Source organism: Rhinoderma darwinii, chromosome 1 (genome assembly GCF_050947455.1).
Source record: "Rhinoderma darwinii isolate aRhiDar2 chromosome 1, aRhiDar2.hap1, whole genome shotgun sequence".
Lineage (NCBI taxonomy): Eukaryota > Metazoa > Chordata > Amphibia > Anura > Rhinodermatidae > Rhinoderma > Rhinoderma darwinii.
Window position 1 is genome coordinate 496,453,246 of NC_134687.1, and position 18,959 is coordinate 496,472,204.

The 18,959-nt window shown below is 40.8% G+C and overlaps 1 protein-coding gene across 2 annotated transcripts in view; it reads left to right on the forward strand.

Moving 5' to 3' along the window:
* AIFM3 (AIF family member 3) overlaps positions 1-18,959 on the forward strand; it is an 86,317-nt gene that overhangs the window by 54,362 nt on the left and 12,996 nt on the right. For both annotated transcript variants that reach the window (XM_075835730.1, XM_075835739.1), the window contains exons 13-18: positions 1,530-1,601; positions 2,115-2,178; positions 3,205-3,281; positions 3,841-3,958; positions 10,434-10,532; positions 14,432-14,507. In XM_075835730.1, coding sequence (XP_075691845.1) covers positions 1,530-1,601; positions 2,115-2,178; positions 3,205-3,281; positions 3,841-3,958; positions 10,434-10,532; positions 14,432-14,507 — 506 coding nt within the window. The remainder of the gene's footprint in view (positions 1-1,529; positions 1,602-2,114; positions 2,179-3,204; positions 3,282-3,840; positions 3,959-10,433; positions 10,533-14,431; positions 14,508-18,959) is intronic.

Consider the following 18,959-nt stretch of genomic DNA (forward strand, 5'->3'; position numbering starts at 1 on the left):
AAACAGTAAGCCAAAAATGTTGAGACAGTGGATGGGACAGAGGAGAGCAGTGATGTCAGACTTCTATCAGTCTGTGGGAGAATGATCAGCTTGTTACATTTTCAATTAACATCTATATGACAGAAAGTTCTATTCTACTGGTTGAAATTGAATATTAGATATTCCTAGTGCACAAAATTATGTTGAACCGTAAATGGGTATTCCCATCATTGAATGTTATTGCATTGCGCTAGGATATGCCACAACATTGTGATCGGTTGGGGTCCCGCATCTGGGACCCCCACTGATCTGGATCAAAAAATGGACCTATGTCCAATTTATGTCTTCTCCAGTACAGTGGTGGTCCTGGCCACCCACTATGCAAAGAATTGCAACAGAACTGTATTCAAGTGATTGGAGCTATGTTGAAGTTCCCTGCACAGATGTTGGTCGAGAAACACGGAGAAGAAGCAGCAGTACCTCCCTCTTAGGATCGGTGGGGATTCAGGCAGGTGGATCCCACTGATCAGAGGGAGATTACATATCCTAGCGCTATGTCATCACTTACTTTGATGGGTGTTGGAAGTGTTACATGTGTTACCAAGTTACCATGCGACTGATCACTTTTCATTCCATTTTTTGGGGCGCAAAGGTGACAAAAGACAGCAATCTTAAGGGTCTATTCACATGCCGTGGTTATATGATTTGACCGCAACATGTAAATAAACCCTTAGAATTGTTATGCGTAGGAATTATTTAGACACAGCCATCTGGTGATTTAGGTTAGGAAGCCAGGCCACTTTTAGCATGACTAGCAGGTGTCATGGAAATCAGTCATTTCCCAAGTTTACTTTCTAGCATCATATATAATTATGTATTAACAGGTATGGTAGACTTTATTTGGTTTAGATAATTTTACAAAATGTTGTGGGCAGCACGGTGGCTCAGTGGTAAGGCCTCATGCACACGTCAGTATTATTGTCAGTATTTTGCTTCAGTATTTGGAAGGCAAAACCAAGAGTAGAACATAAACAGAGAAAACCTATAGTGGAAATATTTTCACCTCTTCCGTGTTTTGGACCCACACCTGGTTTTGGCTCCCAAATAATGAAGCAAAATACTGACCAGAATACTGATGTGTGTATGAGGCCAAGCATTGTTGCCTTGCAGCACTGGGTACACAGAGTTTCTATGTTCACCCCGTGCTTGTTTGTATGTTCATCTTCTGGGTACTCCGGTTTCCTCACACACTCCAAAAATATACTGATTTCCAATCTCTTGCTATGAAACTGGCCCTAGTGTTTGTGTGTCTGAGATAGAAAAATTAGATTGTGAGCCTAATTGGTGGACAGAAACTGATGTGAATGGTGCCAATCTCTGAACGGCCCTGCAGAAGATGTTGGCATCAAAAATAGGCTTGTTGACCTTTCATCTAGATAACCCTGTAATGCATTAGTTTAATTCAAAGTAACACTTATAATTGCAGCGTTCTATACGAAATCTGATGATATCATTAAAAATGTTATACCTTTATTTCATTTTTATATAAGATGTTTGAAAGCAACAAAGTGAAGTTTTACATGCAGACAGAAGTTTCTGAACTAAGGGAACAAGAAGGAAAGGTATCTATCTATCATCTATCTATCTATCTATCTATCTATCTATCTATCTATCTATCTATCTATCTATCTATCTATCTATCTATCTATCTATCTATCTATCTATCTATCTATCTATCTATCTATCTATCTATCCATTCGATAACACAAACCACATTTTATCAATGTAGAAATCCAGGTAATTTTAAGGGGTTCACTTCTTTTTCCATGCAACTGTATGCCCAGGGATGTAAAAAAAAAATCCTGAAACTTTTTATACATAAATGAGGTAAACCTAGTATTCCCACCCCTTTTCACGGGGCCATAGGCACGGTATGGTTCTTCCTTGGCAAAAAAAGCTTCAATATCATACCTCCGTAATATGGCATGGACTATACCACGATTTTTTTTCTATACAATTCGCAGCTCAAATACAGCAGAGAATCGCACGGATAATTGTGTCTATACTCTTACTACAGTATTCTTGCTCTGTTATTGTGTCCTCTGGCTTCACTTGTTGAATATTACGCTTTTCAGCTTAAAGAAGTGGTGCTGAAGAGTGGAAAGGTTCTCAGAGCTGATGTTTGTGTCATTGGAATAGGTAAGATATTCCTTCAATGGAAAATAAGATTTTCAAATCCGTAGTATGCCCTGTATGTTACGGAAATGCAGCAGATTTTAACCGCGTTTTTCATTTATTGTAATGCAACAAATTCATTGCAGATTTTGGAATGAATTTTAGGCCGATTCCACAGCATAATTGTTACGCAATGTGTGGACCTAGGCTTAGGTATGTTTATAACTGTCAGATTTTTTGCTGAAAATTCCTTTCATACACCTGGCTGGGGTGTTTCTGGATTTGTCTAAACTCCATTCAGATGTATGGATTAGCCTCAGAAATGTATTTGATAAATCTACTACGTGTACAGATTAAACACATAAAAAGATAATTTAAAATACTTAAAAAATGCTAAAACAATTTTTTTAAATGCTTAGTGCACCGTAAAGGAAGCCCCATTGTCTGTCAAACTTCTTAGGTGCTGCGGTTGCTATTGACCACCGCATCTAAGGGCTGGGATCAGGGTTATCTCTGGCTGTATGAGCGACACCTGCAGTTGATGCATGATCACTGCACCGTAAGACGTACTAATACGGTGCAGGGCAGGAAGGGGTTAAAGGCCATGCACACTTTTGAAGGAAATATATATTTTTTTTAATCTATATTTTATTTAATTTTCAACAACTATTTATTTGTTTTTTTATAAAAAAAATAAAATTATTTTTTTGAGATACAGCTTCTATGTATCTTATATACAAAGACGAGTCTGTCAGGTCTGCAGGACTGACGGCTTCGGTGAACGCTGGTCCTGCGTGTCATGAACTTAGATGTGATCAATAATAGCTGAAGACCTGACAGATTCGGCTTTGACTGCAAGATACAGCTTTTATGTATACAAGATACATAGAAGCTGTATCTCAAAAAGTATATGTATTTTTTTAACAACAACTAATGAAAAAGTTGTTCAAACATAAAATACTCTACTCATCCCGCAAAAAACAAGGTATCTGTGCACCATCCATGAGGTGAGATGTGAATGAACTAATTGCAACAAAAAAATTATTTTAGGAGCAAGTCCAACTACAGCTTTTCTAAAACAGAGTGGGGTTACCATTGATGCCAAAGGATACATTCCTGTTAACAAGGTAAAAGTGTATTGTAAGACTTATTGTTTAGGAATAACTACAGATTTTACTTGAAACATGTATCAAAATGTGCAATTATTTCAACCATACAGATGAAAATATTTACAAAAGCTGATTCAGTACATCAATATACCTACAATACCTTTGCATTCATGTTAGCAAACTGTAGCTTCCAATTGGTTTCCAATACAAATACTGTACCTACGGTTGTAATTCCCTAGCGTCTTCATGTAGGAAGCGCAATAACCACATGTAGACCCCAAGCCACCTCTAGATAACACTGCTTTAATGGTACTTAGCATAGGTAATGTATAATCTAGACATATGAATTTTAATCTCCTTCTGTGGCCACAGCACTCTTTATTCTTCCAGTTATGATGTTATAATGAAGGGGCATTGTACTCATCAGTGTAAATGTGCAATATATACAGTATATGTGTAAGAGAATGTACTACTCAACAAAATGAATGTAATTAATGTAATTCTGTGAATTATTGCAATCAAATATGTTGTTGTGATTCATATTAACATTATTCAACATCATTTTTCATTATTCTAGATGATGCAGACCAATGTTCCCGGTGTCTTTGCTGCAGGAGATGTTGTAACTTTCCCACTAGCTTTCCGGAATAACAAAAAAGTAAATGTTCCTCATTGGCAGATGGCACATATGCAAGGTATCTATTATTACACTGTAAGGGTGGATCTACAGGTGGCAGATTTTGTTGCAAAATTTTTATCTGAATGGAATTTGCAGAAATCCATGTGCTTGCTGCGGAAACAACCCCATTCGGATGAATGGAACGGATTTTCGGTCACAGAAATTTCTGCAACGAAACCTGCTGCATCTGAATCAACCCTAACAAAATGCCCTATGATGTTGTGATGTAAATGCATAAAATGTTGAGTGTTCTCACAGATATTATGCATAATAAAAGATTTAGCTGGACATAAATTGGTATTTGATGCCTATTAAAAAGCAAAAAATTTATTTATACTGCAAAAAACGTATTAATGGTCGTTGCTGACAAGAATGTCCAGAAACTGCAATAGAAATAGTTGTTTTGCATCTCCATAGGGTTCCAACATCCAATACAACCTTAGGCAAGATTCAAACAAGTGTGGGGAAAACCGGACGTGAAAAACGTGCAGGTCCCGTTTTCACGGATCTCCATAGACTTGAACCTATCAAGGGATCCGTGAAAACGGAAGATAATAGGACAGGTTCTACTTTTCAAAGGACCCTTTACACGGTATGCTGAAACAACGGCCGTGTGAACGGCCCCATTGAAAGACATGTGTCCGTGTGACGGCCATTGTTTTAACAGGGGCCAGATACGGTAACGTAGAACCTGCTTATCACCGACTAATATCAAGTATATCAATTGGGGACTGTAGGGTATTGAAGATAAAGCAGTACTAATTTCAAAATCAAATGAACTTGTGAGTGTGTATCCATTAGACCAATTTGATATCTCCGATGACAAAGTGGTCCCATGGTTGTCTCCCAGCTATAAACCAATACAATGCGATGATTACATCCATCAGCAAGAGGAGAATAAATGTACTGTCACATGTTCATCTCATTTTATTTTTATTGCTGTTTTCTTTGAATCCTCCTCTCCTTCCTATGAATCCCATGGAAATAGCATTAATCAATTAATCAATATGTGCCATCGCTGAGTGATTTCCATAATAAAATCACCTTAGTGTCATATTTCCTGACATTTTTCTTTAAAGTCCAAAATCAGGTGGTGATGTCACAGGTGATGATGTCCAGGTAAGGGTGTGGTGGCTGCGGACATCACAAGTGGTGCCAACCCTATATATTAAGCAACGGGATCCGTAGCCTCCCAGTTTCTATCTTTGACCTCCTCCCTAGATCTGTCACAACTTGCTAGCTCTCCTGCACATGAAGACGGGCATTCACTTGGCCTGGTCTTTTTCCGTCTCTGACTTTAATAAATCTCCTCTACCGCTCTCTGATCACAACCTTCTCTCCTTTGCTATCAAAAATTCTCTGCCTCCACAGGACATGCCTATGTATCAGACATACAGAGATCTACGTTACATTGGCGCTCGACGACTCATGGATGGTCTACAGTCCACGTTGTCCCCTGTCTCTTCCCTCTCCTGTCCCAATCTGTCCGACGAACATTACAATAACACTCTCAAAAATGATTTGGATGAAGCACCCCCCCGTACACTTCGAGCCACCCAACACAGACGTCCATGGCCCTGGCACACGCCTCAATCCCGCTTTCTTCAGCGGTGCTCGAGATGTGCCGAACGTCTGTGGAGAAAGTCACACTTGTCAGCACTTGTCAGCAGACTTCCTCCATTACAAATTTATGCTGAGGGCTTGAAACTCTGCCCTTCACCGAGCCAAACAAGTCTATTTCACTTCTCTCATCTCCACACTATCTAATAATCCAAGATGCCTCTTTGATAGTTTTCATTCCCTCCTTATTCCTGGGGTGCTGACGCTAATCACAGATCTCAGTGCTGAAGACCTGGCCGCTTATTTTAAAGTTAAAATTGACAACATCCGGCATGATATTATCTCCCAGTCCCCTAGTAACATCGATCCCCTTCCCTCCCGCACTCCCTCTTCTTTATTTTCAGCATTTGACCCAATAACAGAAGACAAAGTCTCTAGGCTCCATTCTTCTTCTCGTAGTGCTACATGCCCTAGTGATCCTATCCCCTCACGTCTCGTCTGGTCCCTCTCCCCAGCTGTCACTGGTCACCTGATCAAAATTTTTGGCCTCTCTCTTTCTTCTGGAGTCTTTCCTTCCTCTTTTAATCATGCCATTGTGGACCCATTACTGAGAAAGCAAACTCTTGACCCATCCAGCGCTTCTGGCTACCGACCCGTCTCTGGTCTCCCCTTTATCTCCGAACTCCTAGAGTGCTTGGTCTACTCTCGCCTTGTCCGCTATCTCTCTGCTAACTCCATTCTTGACCCCTTGCAGTCTGCTTTCCGCACTCTGCACTCCACGGAGACTGCCCTTGCTGGGGTCTCGAACCATCTCTTAGCGGCTAAATCTAACGGAAAATACTCTCTACTTATTCTTCTGGATCTCTCTGCAGCCTTTGACACTGTACACCACAGGCTCCTGCTTAACATGCTCCACTCTGTTGGCCTTAAGGACGCTGCTCTCTCTTGTTTTTTTTCCTATCTTTCTAACTGCTGGTTCAGTGTGTCATTTGCTGGTTCTACTACTTCTTCTCTTCCCCTTGATATTGGGGTTCCTTTGGGGTCCGCTTCTCTTTTCCCTCCACACAGCCCCTGTTGGACAAACCATCGGTATGTTTGGCTTCTGGTGCCATCTTTACGCTGATGACACCCAATTATATGCCTCTTCCCATGACATCACCCCTGCTCTAATACAAAAGACCAGTGATTGTCTGTCCGCTGTCTCTAACATCATGTCCTCTCTCTATCTGAAACGGAATCTTTCTAAAACTGAGTTCCTTGTGTTCCCACCATCTACTGGCCTGCCTGGGCCTAGTGTCTCCATCTCAATGTGTGGCACTACCATAACTCCCAGGCAGCACGCCCGCTATCTTGGGGTTATATTTGACAAAGATCTTTCCTTTACTTCACACATCCAATCACTTACACGCGCCTGTCACTTTCACCTTGGAAACATCTCCAGAGTCCGCCCTTTTCTTGCTGTGGAGACAGCCAAGGCTCTCGTTGTCGCTCTGATTCACTCTCGTCCTTATTACTGTAACTCATTACTAATCAGTCTTCCACTCGCTAAACTCTGCCCTCTCCAATCTATCCTTAATTCAGCAGCCAGGCTCATCTTTCTGACCAGCCGCTGCGTCGGCGCGTCTGTCCTCTGCCAGCCACTGCACTGGTTGCCCAAGTCCTTCAGAATTAAATTCAAACGTATTACTCTTGCCCACGGAGCTCTCCGCGGTGCTGCACTACCTTGCATCTCCTCCCCCATCTCTGTCTGCCGCCCTACTTGTGCTCTACGTTCTGCCAACGACCTCAGATTAAAATCCTCCATAATCTGAACTTCCCACTCCTGTCTCCAAGATTTTTCTCGTGCTGTACCCATCCTTTGGAATGCGCTACCCCAGACAACCAGATCAATTCCCAACATCCCCAGTTTTAAACATGCCCTGAAAACACATCTTTTTAGACAAGCCTATAACATTTCCTAATCTAACTCCTTTCCCTGGCCCCCCTTTTACATTAGACATGAGAACTTGACCCCCTCATTCGGCAGCATCCCCCACACTCCTTGCACCCTAATGCACTTCATGTCTGTCATAAAGACTGGCTGTTGACCGGCTCATGTAGATTTATGTGTACTACCCCATATGTAGAAAAGATGGCTGGACCATTGCACTTAACAAGCACTTTTACATTTTGTGTCTCCCTTATTTCCTCATAGATTGTAAGCTCTTGTGAGCAGGGTCCTCACTCCTCTTGTTTGACTTGTAAATTAGTTTTGTCAATATGTAATGTCTGATATTGTCTGTACAATGTACCCCTCAATTGTATAGTGCTGCGGCATATGTTGGCGCTATATAAATAAAGATTATTATTATTATTATTATTATAGCGTAAGGGTGAATCTTCAAGTCTCCATAGCAGGTGATTAAGCCACGGACTTAACGTCATGGGGGTGTACCTCACTTTCTGTGTGACATTACCACTAATAACTTAATTAGGGGAGTTTGTCAGAGACATGAGCTGGAGCCCCTTGTAGGGCACTATTATGGTCATTCAGCCGACAGCTATCTCTCCTGATCCCCCTATACACATACACGTGCAACTCAGCCGAGCATGCATGTATTTTAAATGGGATAAGGGGAGAAAGCCACTGCCAGACACCTCTGGCGGAACCTTAAAGCCCCTGATAACAAAAGCATCCGGCATGTTTAAATCTAATTGGCCAATTCTCCTCTCCCCCAACATATGCCATTGGGGGATAGTTGGGAGGCCCCCATACACATGTCTTTGTTGCAATTCCGCCGCAAATATCGCAACATCTGCTATTTGTTGCGTGCTTTACCTCCGCATTGAATTCAATGGGGAAAACCCACAACAGAAAACCAGCGATTCTGCAGATTAAATTGACATACTGCGGATTAAAATACCGCACCATCAATTTATGAAAGTTTTCAGCTGATTTTTTTACACAGCATGTGGATGAGATTTGTTTAAATCCCATCTACTCTGCTCCTACTGTATTACGCTCCGGATTATCCACAATGAAATACGTTGCGGAAAATCTGCAGTATTTACGCCACGTGTGACCATACCATATGAGCTTTCTCCTTCACGCAATATAATATCCAACATACAAACGTCAAAATCCTACATATAGCCAGGACAGAAATTAAATAATTTCCACATAAAGGTTTTGATTAGATTAAATTATTATTCTTTATATAAAAAAAAATGTTTTTTAATTTTGGTTTAATTCTGATATTATTCAGTACTTAGGTTAAGTACTTACAGTTGGTACCTAATTAGACATTAGTATTTTACATCTTCAAGTGGGATTATTTTTTGTTTTTTCAAAGCTAAACTTCGGAAGGACATAGATTTGAAGTGGTTTTTCTTTTTTTTCAATGGAAAATGTCACAAGAAAATGATAAAAAATAAAAACCTTCCTGTAATGTAGCGGTACATTCATTTAATATCAAACCTATATGAAGTGACATGCCCAAGCCTAAAGCTGCACTACTGAGAGATTTTCTGTTCTGAACCGGTGCAGTGTTGTTATGGAGACCATGTATCAATTCACTCCTGGACTTGACTTACAGTTGGATATCAATATATTTCATGATTTGGATCTACACAAGGTTTCCATGACACTGCACAGAAATCAGAAAAGGGAATGTTGTCATCAGAATCTGTCAGCAGCACCAGAATCTGTCAGTAGCATATTCTTAGGCTTTTATCCTCTAATTTCAAGCAATCACATCTCAGCATAGACGTAACATATTAAAATATTTTTTCCCCTGTTAATGTATAATTAGTCTCTTTCAAAAGCAATACAACATGTGCAAATCACTACACTCTCCAAACTGAGCATTTTAAAAATAGTAATGAGAGAAATATAACTTTCTAAGATAAATACATGTTATATCTCTTTATATTAAAGGGGTTTTCACGTGAGATACAATTGATGACCTATCCTCAGTATAAGGCTGGGTTTACACGACCTATTTTCAGACGTAATGGAGGCGTTTTACGCCTCGAATTACGTCTGAAAAAACGGCTCCAATACGTCGGCAAACATCTGCCCATTACTTTCAATGGGTCTTACGATGTACTGTGCCGACGACCTGTCATTTTACGCGTCGCTGTCAAAAGACGGCTCGTAAAATTACAGCCTCGTCAAAAGAAGTGCAGGACACTTCTTGGGACGTATTTGGAGCCATTTTGTTACAGACTCCAATGAAAACAGCTCCAAAAAGGCCCATAAAAAACGCAAGTTGCTAAAAAAACGTATGAAAATCAGGGGCTGTTTTCCTTTGAAAACAGCTCCGTATTTTCAGACGTTTTTGGTCACTACGTGTGAACATACCCTAACAGTGTAAGCTATCAAAAACTGATCGTGGAGGTCTGACTCTCGGCACCCCCGCCGATCAGCTGTCAGAAGCAGCCGTGGCCATCCATCAAGCAATGCTTCCCCTTCATCGCCGGCAGACTCATAGTGGCGGTTCTCAGTATTACAGCTTTACAGCCTTCGAAAAAACGGAAACCTGCCGGAATGGTGAAAAACGGAAACCTGCCGGAATGGTGAAAAACAGAAACCATTAGCAATGTTTCCGTCACCATTGATATCAATGGTGATGCAAACGGAAGCTAAGGTTTCCGTTTGGCTTTCCGTTGAGGGGTTCCACGATGGAAACCTCAGACGAAATCCCTTAACGGAAAGCCAACGCTGATGTGAACCGGCCCTTAACTGGTCATTCCTTTTGGCAGCTAAATAAGTATAAATAACTAATAAAATCAGGCTGTGAGGGTAGGGCATAGCATGCATCATCATAAAGTGTAATGTTTGCATAAATAATATGGAATTTATGCCCAAGTAAGTGTATTATATCTGCACCCTTCTGCTTTACTAAATCCAATTCTCATAAAATCTGACTACCATCCTCTTTTTTTATCAGGGCGCATAGCTGCACTGAACATGCTGGCTCAAGGTACAGAAATTAATACAATTCCTTATCTGTGGACTGCAATGTTTGGGAAGAGCATACGATATGCAGGTATGAAGATGATATTGTATGGTATATATGTATTTTAATGCTTACAATATTTTTATTAATTTCAAATTGCTAAAAAAAATTACATCCATAGTATAGGTAGCATGGGAAGGGTGTTCTTGATTATGCCTGCATATATGATAATAGCTGAGGAAGTTGCAAAAAATTTACATGAAAAGAAAAGTTACTACTAATGGAAAGACAACGGAAAAGTTACAGCTATATGGAGAAAATGTGAGTGGTAATTTTGTCAGGTTGATTGTTTTCAGAAAAAAATCCTTAAAGGGGTTGTCCCAGTATTAATAAAAATTAGGAAATCAGACATAATGTAGAACAAATCTAGAACTGGCCCTGTATCTTACATAGATCCAGAGATTTCCTCATTCATTGCTCCAATTGCTCTGCTAGATTTTCTTCAGGCTGGCAGCACAGGGGCGTGTCCTTTCTGATGCAGCTCCTCCCCCTACCTGTCATAGCTTGTATAGGCAGATTGTTCTGTTTTACTGCCTCTGCCTCCTCTCTAGGAGAAGCTTTACAAATACCCCCATTACATGTCTTTTTAAAGGGAGAGCCCAGTTCTATAAAACTGAAAAAGAGGGAGAGTCTGCAGCTTACACAGAGTGAGAGGATGAGCAGGAGAGAGGACAACGGGGTATGTAAGAAGTGATGTGTGCAGGTTTTCTCTTCATATAAACAAACTGCTGGCTCTCCTGTGTGTCTCTTACTGTGGGAGCCTCCATCCACACTACAAGCTGTGTTTCTGAATAAAAGCTTCTTTTCCCTACTTCTTCACTGATGAGCAGAGAAGGCATTTTCTGTTGGCTTGTGGCAAATGGAGCGGGGAATTGAGAGTGTGCATCCTTCCTCATTGAGCTCAGTAGGAGGATGTGCACATTACTATACATATTGAACACCAGGGGGCGCCATTACAATGAAGTAAAGGAAATACCTCGCAGCTGGTACATTTTTGTAACATAAGATAAATTACAAAACAAATTATTTTTTAATGCTGAATTATATTGCAATAACATTTAATACTGGGACAACCCTTTACGGGATGTAAAAAATCACATTGACAATATGAAACAATATGAATATAACGGCAGTGAGTTATGATGTCTTGGAGAACTGCACTGTATAAATTAAAACTGTAGATAGATGTCTCAGCTGTGCAAAGTTTATGTGAAAGGCCCAATGTAGGTGAATTCTCAACAACTTGGAAGTCTATGGGAGATATAAAAACAGCTGAGCTTGCTCGTTCTGCTGTTTCTATATTTCCATTTGCCTTTCAGCGTATGTTCACACGGCAAATGAAAAACGGCCGTAAAATACGAAGCTGTTTACAAGTGAAAACAGACCCTGATTTTTAGCCGTTTTTTATGCATCAGGCGTTTTTTGATGCGTTTTTTACGGCTGTTTTTGGAGCTGTTTTTCTATTGACCCTATGAAAAACGGCTCCAAAAATGGCTCAAGAAGTGACATGCACTTTTTTTTACTAGGCATTTTTTACGCGCCGTTTTTTAAATCAATGGGCAGATGTTTGGAGGCGTTCAGCCTCTGTATTTTCAGCTCTTTTTCGGGGCGTTTACGGCCCGAAAATAGGGCTGAAGATAAGCCGTGTGAACATACCCTTATGAGCAAGGCCATCAGTGTGCTCAGCCATCACTCCATGCCAGTTCTCCCAAATGGAGGAGAGAGTCCCCTGTTCTAGCATTCGATGGTGGTCCCTGTGAATAGGTAATAAATGTTAATAATGACAAATTCTTAAATTGTTATATTGTTTAATCTTGTAACTGTCATCTAAGCTCCCACAATGCACTACTATTAATATATTAATAGGAAACATTAGGAAGTATCAATAGGATTTCTAAATTTAGCTTTAGATATGATTAGAGGTACTATGACATAACTAAAAATCAGTACAAGATAAGTAGAGCAAGCTACACTACAAAGTACACTACATGAACAAAAGTATTTGGACACCTACACATTACACTTGTAGAAGCTTTTATGACATCCTATTCTAATTCCTGTAACGCTGGCGCCCTGCACTCGTTGGCGTACTACCTCTTTTAGCAAGCACAGATGCCAGGTTACCTTGGGTACACGCTGTAAGGTTCCTGGATCTCCACACTGCCATGCATGTGCACTTCTTTGTGCTGCTGTGTCTGCCCATAGGGCGGGCGCACTCTCACTTCCTGCATCGGCAATGCTCTGGCTGGGGATTCACTCCTAGGGGGAGCCCCAATGGAGCTATCTATATGGGGTGTGTTTGTGGCACTGTCTATAGGCGGTGTGTGCGGGGCATATCTATAGGGGTGTGTGTGGCACTATCTACAAAGGGCATAGTGGCACTATCTATAGAGGGCATTGTGGCACTATTTACAGAAGGCATTGTGGCACTATCTACAGAGGGCACTGTGGTATTATCTACAGAGGGCACTTTGGCATTTTCTACAGAGGGCACTGTGACATTATCTACAGAGGGCTTTGTGGTGTTATCTACAGAGCGCAGTGTGGCATTATCTACAGAGGGTACTGTGTCATTATGCATTTAGAGACCCTTAAACTGGAAAGCTGGATTGTTAAAATAAGCACGTGGAGTAAACTCTCACATTTCCGGTAAGTTTAAACCTAGCGGTATTATTATGGTAATGTAGTATTGTTATAGTAGTTCAAATAAAATGTTGGATTTTATCAAATTTGAAAGTAATGCGGCCCGTCAACTTCACATTTTTTCTATGTGCGGCCCATTTACCTGGCTGAGTTTGAGACTCTGCTGTAGATAATAAGTAATGTGTTTTGTTCTTTTTTATTTACATTTTTTTTTATTTCTTTTTTATTTTAAATAATGCTATTTTTTTTTTATTTATAAAACCTTCACTGGGTCGGCCACTTCCTTCTTGTATTTCCTGTGCAGTAAGGCCTCATGCGTGCGTGCGTGCGTGCGTGTGTGTGTTTTATGGCAGTTGCAGTGAATGGGAGTTAATGGACAAAGACATCTCATAGATTATTACAGTCTCCAGAAAGTGACAGCTCTCTCGCAGAGACCAGGGGAGATGCATACAGAGCCTTATCTGTGTGTATAGTGCCTAGAATTACTATACTACCTTAGCTAGGTATCCATCAGTACTATAGAGCTTCCATTAATTCGCTCATCCGCTAAAGATAATGAGATGATTCTTCTCATCCTATGCCTCTACATACAGCAAAACTAACAAGTGAGCCACAAAGAACAGAAAATATCAGCTTATTGTGACTTCTCTAGTGGCCAGTGTGAAAACTGGAATATTTTGGGCAGTCACATAAAAACACCAACATTAAAAAAAAAAAAAAAAAAAGGATGTTTAGATAAAAATCTAATTTAAATAATATGTCGAATATCAGAGCTCAAATCTCCCAGTATTTCTTGCTTGTTCAACATCTGCATAGGCACGGTACAGTAATCTGATGTAGGAAAAACTGATTGTTCCGATGCATTATAAAAGCGCAGGGAAGCTGTTAGGAATGTGTCTGAGGACAAATTTGTTGACTGGTACCAATGACAACCAACAGATTGTGAATGCAGGTCTGAACTATAATACAAGCTGTAACAATAGAAGTAACGAATATACAAAATTACACATTTTATTGTGTTCATTAGTCGACATACCCATTAACTCAATTGACTCAGCAATCAAAGTATGCAAGGTCCCAAACTGCCATAGAGTGTATGGGTATACAAAGTAGTTACGGCTATGCCATTAATGTGCAGAGGTGCCAGTGAACTTCTTATATTGGCCTGGTCATGGTAAACAGGATTGAGGCTGCACACAATTGAAGCATGCAGGGGTAATTTATGTCAGTATATACAGATCAAGATATAAAAAAGGTTTATGCTCAAAATATCATCTGTTTTTCAGGTAATGGAGAAGGATTTGATGATGTCATCATTCAAGGAGATATTGAAGAATTAAAATTTGTGGCATTTTATACAAGGTATAACATTTGAAGTCTAGGAAGTATGGCATTGACTGACTTGTTCATTAAATGAAGCATGAAATACTTGTTCATAAAAAATTCATATTTTGTTGCCATTTTCAGATTTAAATTGGTTGGCCAGGAATACATTTCATTTTTATTTTAACCTAATGTGACATGTACAATTACTTTTCTAATATAATGTTTATTTATATATGGCAGCCTTAGCTACTTAAAAATTTGCGGTCACGCACCCAGTGTAAATTTTTATTTTCCGGTGACGTTCCGTGTCTTTGCTCAGCCAGCATTTCCGGCTGAAGAAAGGCATGGCACGTCATCAACTACATTTAAAGGCAGTGGGCCGGACGGATGTTTCATGAGCTCTTCCGAGTTCCACCTCTGGTCCCGCCGCCTGTAGACGTAGTTGATGACGCACTGGCCTCTGTTCCGTCGGAAGTGCAGGCTGAGCAAAGACACGGAGCGTCATCGATCCTAGTACACACCCCCTCCTCCTCCTGTCTCATCGTCCACACCTCCTCCTCCTCCTTCACTGTTGGAGCTCCCGCACTGCATGTAAATGCAGTTGATGATGCGCCGTGCCTCTGTTCAGTTGGAAGTGCTGGCTGATCATAGACACAGAGCGTCGTCTCTCCTAGTACACGCCACCTGCTCCTTCTACTCTCTGATGTAGAAGGAGGAGGGGGCGGCGTTATTCATCAATCTCCACTCGCCCCGATGGTTGCATAAAGACAGGACTAATGGGGTTATATGACACCCATCATCTCTGTATGTGATCCCCATCATTCCTGTATGTGATCCCCATCATGCCTGTATGTGACCCCCATCATCCCTGTGTATTACCCTCAACATCCCTGTGTAGTGCCCTCAACATCCCTGTCTATTGCCCCCAACATCCCTGTCTATTACCCCAACATCCCTGTCTATTACCCCCAACATCCCTGTTTATTACCCCTAACATCCCTGTCTATTATCCCCATCATTCCTGTATATAACTGCCATCATCCCGGCATAGGATGATGGGGGTAATACACAGGGATGATAGGGGTTATATACAGGGATGTTGGGGTTATATACAGGGATGTTGGGGGTTATACACAGGGATGATGGCGGTTAAACACTATGATGTTGGGGGTAATACACAGGGATGTTGGGGTAATACACAGGGATGTTGGGGTTATATACAAGGATGATGGCGGTTATACACAGGGATGTTGGGGGTAATACACAGGGAAGTTTTGGGTAATACACAGGGATGATAGCCGTTATATACAGGCATGCTTGGGGTAATACATAGGGATGATGGCAGTTATATGCAGGGATCATGGGTTTATATACAGGGATGATGGGGTTATATACAGGGATGATGGAGTTATATTATCCCGTGTATTACCCCATCATCGATGCATATACCCTGTGATCCCTGTGTATTAACTCATTATCCCTGTGTATTATCCACAACATCCCTGTGTATTACCCCCCACATTCCTGTATATAACCCCCATCATCCCTGTGTGATTATTTGTGTGTGTGACAGTGCTGGGAGCTGGGTGACTGTAATTAGAGCAGGGAATGCCCTGTGAACATAAAGGGGTGTGGCAGTATGCAAATAGCTGACATGCTGTGGAGGGAGGAGGAGGATGTTAGCTGTCTCCTCAGATGCAGCAAGGGATCATGGATATGGTGGTTTACAAGACAGGAAACAGCCAGGACCAGAAACAAGGGATGTAAACAAACAGAAAGAGGAGCAGTAACGATTGAGATCAAACAGAAACGGGTTAGAAGGTTAGTAGGGGGTTTTAGGGAAGGCAAACCAAGGCTGGGGACACTTTTTAGAAAATATTTTTTTCCTGGCCAACCCCTTTAAGTTTTAAGAAGTTTGAAAAACTAAAAAAAAAAAAAAAAAAAAAGAAAAGACACATCATACCTAGCAGCTCAGCAATTTATTCAATCCCGCATAACTTGATGAATCTATATCATTTCTAGTTTTTGACTAAGGAAATGTAGCTTATCAATTTTTTTTAAATCATCTGTTGGCAATGGCAGTTATTTTGAGTCAAGACGCACCAAAGGCAAGAGAATCATTGAGACATAGCATGACTGTATATTATGTTATTGAGATCTAATAAATTGTTCTGATACTTTGATTACTACAGAATTTTTGGACAGGCAGAAAAAATCTGCCTCAAAATTCCTTCAGCTTTTTTGTTTCCGATATGGAAATCGCTTGAAGAAAAAGCATGCCACTTTTTTCCCCTGTTAGCTGCGAAATGCCGCTCGTGAAAACAAATGCCTCTGTTTCCCATTGAGATCAATGGGGGACAGTTTGTGCCACTTTGTGGCGTTGCTTCTGACGCGGTTTCCACGTCAAAATCAGCCCCAAAAAACTCTCTGTGAACTGACCCTAAAATGCATTCCATTGAAGTAGACCTCCCAAACATCCTGACTTTTGCTTTCCAAATACTAAAGTTGATCCATGGACATGTGGGTGTAACTGGTAATGGCGCTGGTGTCCAGGTATGGAATTAAGTTTTGTCCGAGTGACCATTAATTTAGGACCCATTTGATCCAGCACAGATTGCATCCTTTTCAGATTCAGAAGGATCATACACATTAGAGCCTACTTAAAGAGGACTTGTCACTAGATCATATAGAGCTGAATAGCGCTGTCTCGCTGATTCCAGTGCTGTTATATGTTTTTATTTTTTTTGTTTTTTTTATTTTTGGAACCTGCCGTTCTAGAGATATGGCTGAATGTTGTGTTGGCTCCCTATATGCTAATGTGCTGTAGTTAGCCAACAGGGTGGAGCTAGCTTCCCTGCCTCTGATGCTGACCAATCAGTGCAAGGCAGTTTGAGGGTAGTTCACGCTCTGTTGGCTACCTACAACAAATTAGCATATAAGTAGTCGACACAACAGTGGGCCATATCTCTGGAACGGGGGTTCCAGAAAAAAAAGAAAAACAGTGCTGGAATCAACGAGACAGCGCTATTCAGGTCAGTAAACCAGTTCAACTTATAGGACCAAGCGACAGGTCCTCTTTAAGGAGACTCATTATGTTCTCTTTGCATAAATATGGCCATAGACATAACTGAATGATATGATTGTTACTATTACCCATCTGATGAAAAGGTTGAGTGGTGCTTGAGCACTGGTTATTACCTAAAATTGCTATATATTCGTGTAAAGATATACATTATTTTACTATTTAGGAGATCCGAAAGGAGCTTGTACCCCAATAGTAAGATGACATCCTGCGTAGATCAATGGAGGTAATACTTAGGAACACACGTCTCCAGGTTGAAGGTTACTCTCTCTGGTTTCTCCTAGACTAAACAACAGAGTTAACTACTTGACTTTATTATCGTAGCGTCATCCAACTGGACTATACAACAGTTTTGTATCATTGAAAATGAGGTAATTAAGGGGATTTCCAAGATTAGAAAAACGGGTTTGCTTTTTCTTCTGTAAACAGATCCACTCTTGTCTAATGACTGCTTGGTATTGTAGCTCAGTCCTATTAACTTGAATAGGAATGAGCTGCAATTCCAGACACAGTCAATAAACAAGAGGGGCGCTCTTTCTGGAAAAAACATCAGACCTTTTTTTTTTAAATCCAGGACAACCGCTTTAGTTATTCCTAATCTAACTTCTGTTGACTTGAAATGCTTCACCCCTTTTACACATGCCAAAAAACAGTCCTTGGTTTTGTAATAAAGATAGTAGCAAATGTTTTTTGAGTCAACACATATATTGTTGGTATGATTTATTTGCTAGACCGCTTCAAAAAAGCTAGATTTTCCCATAATTTATAACTAAGTGTCTTTTCATGGCTACATAGTCAGACCTTATTATGGCACTAGTTAAAGCATGAGAGATTGTCTTTAAACTGCCCCGAAGCCATGGACTTATAATAAGGCACTAAGGCAAAGACTTTTACAACTCTTGCACACGACCAAGATCGAGCCGTGAAAAACGGCCCGTGCCGAACGGATTTTCCGGCCTGACCACGGTACGGGTGAACGGGCCTCCTGGCATAATAGACATTTTATAATGCTAGGAGTCCCTGCCTTCCCATGGAACTGCTGTTCCATACTGTGTCATTTTGTTCAGTTCGGAACAGCAGCTCTGTGGGGAGGCAGGGACTTCTAGCATCATAAAATGTCTATGATGTCAGGAGTCCCGTTCACCTGTACCGTGGTCGAGCCGGGAAATCCTGCCGACACACGGACCGTTTTTCACGACCTGATCTTGGTCGCGTGCAAGAGCTGTTACAGTTAGCAGCAGAATACGAATGTCTCAGCTGCACAATCTAATTTATTGTGAACTTACCTTTATGCAGATACATTAGATACCTTTGTCTGTAGTATTGCAAACTGGTTATATTTAATATTTGAATTGTACTACAAAGAATATGTACAGGGTGGGCCATTTATATGGATACACCTAAAT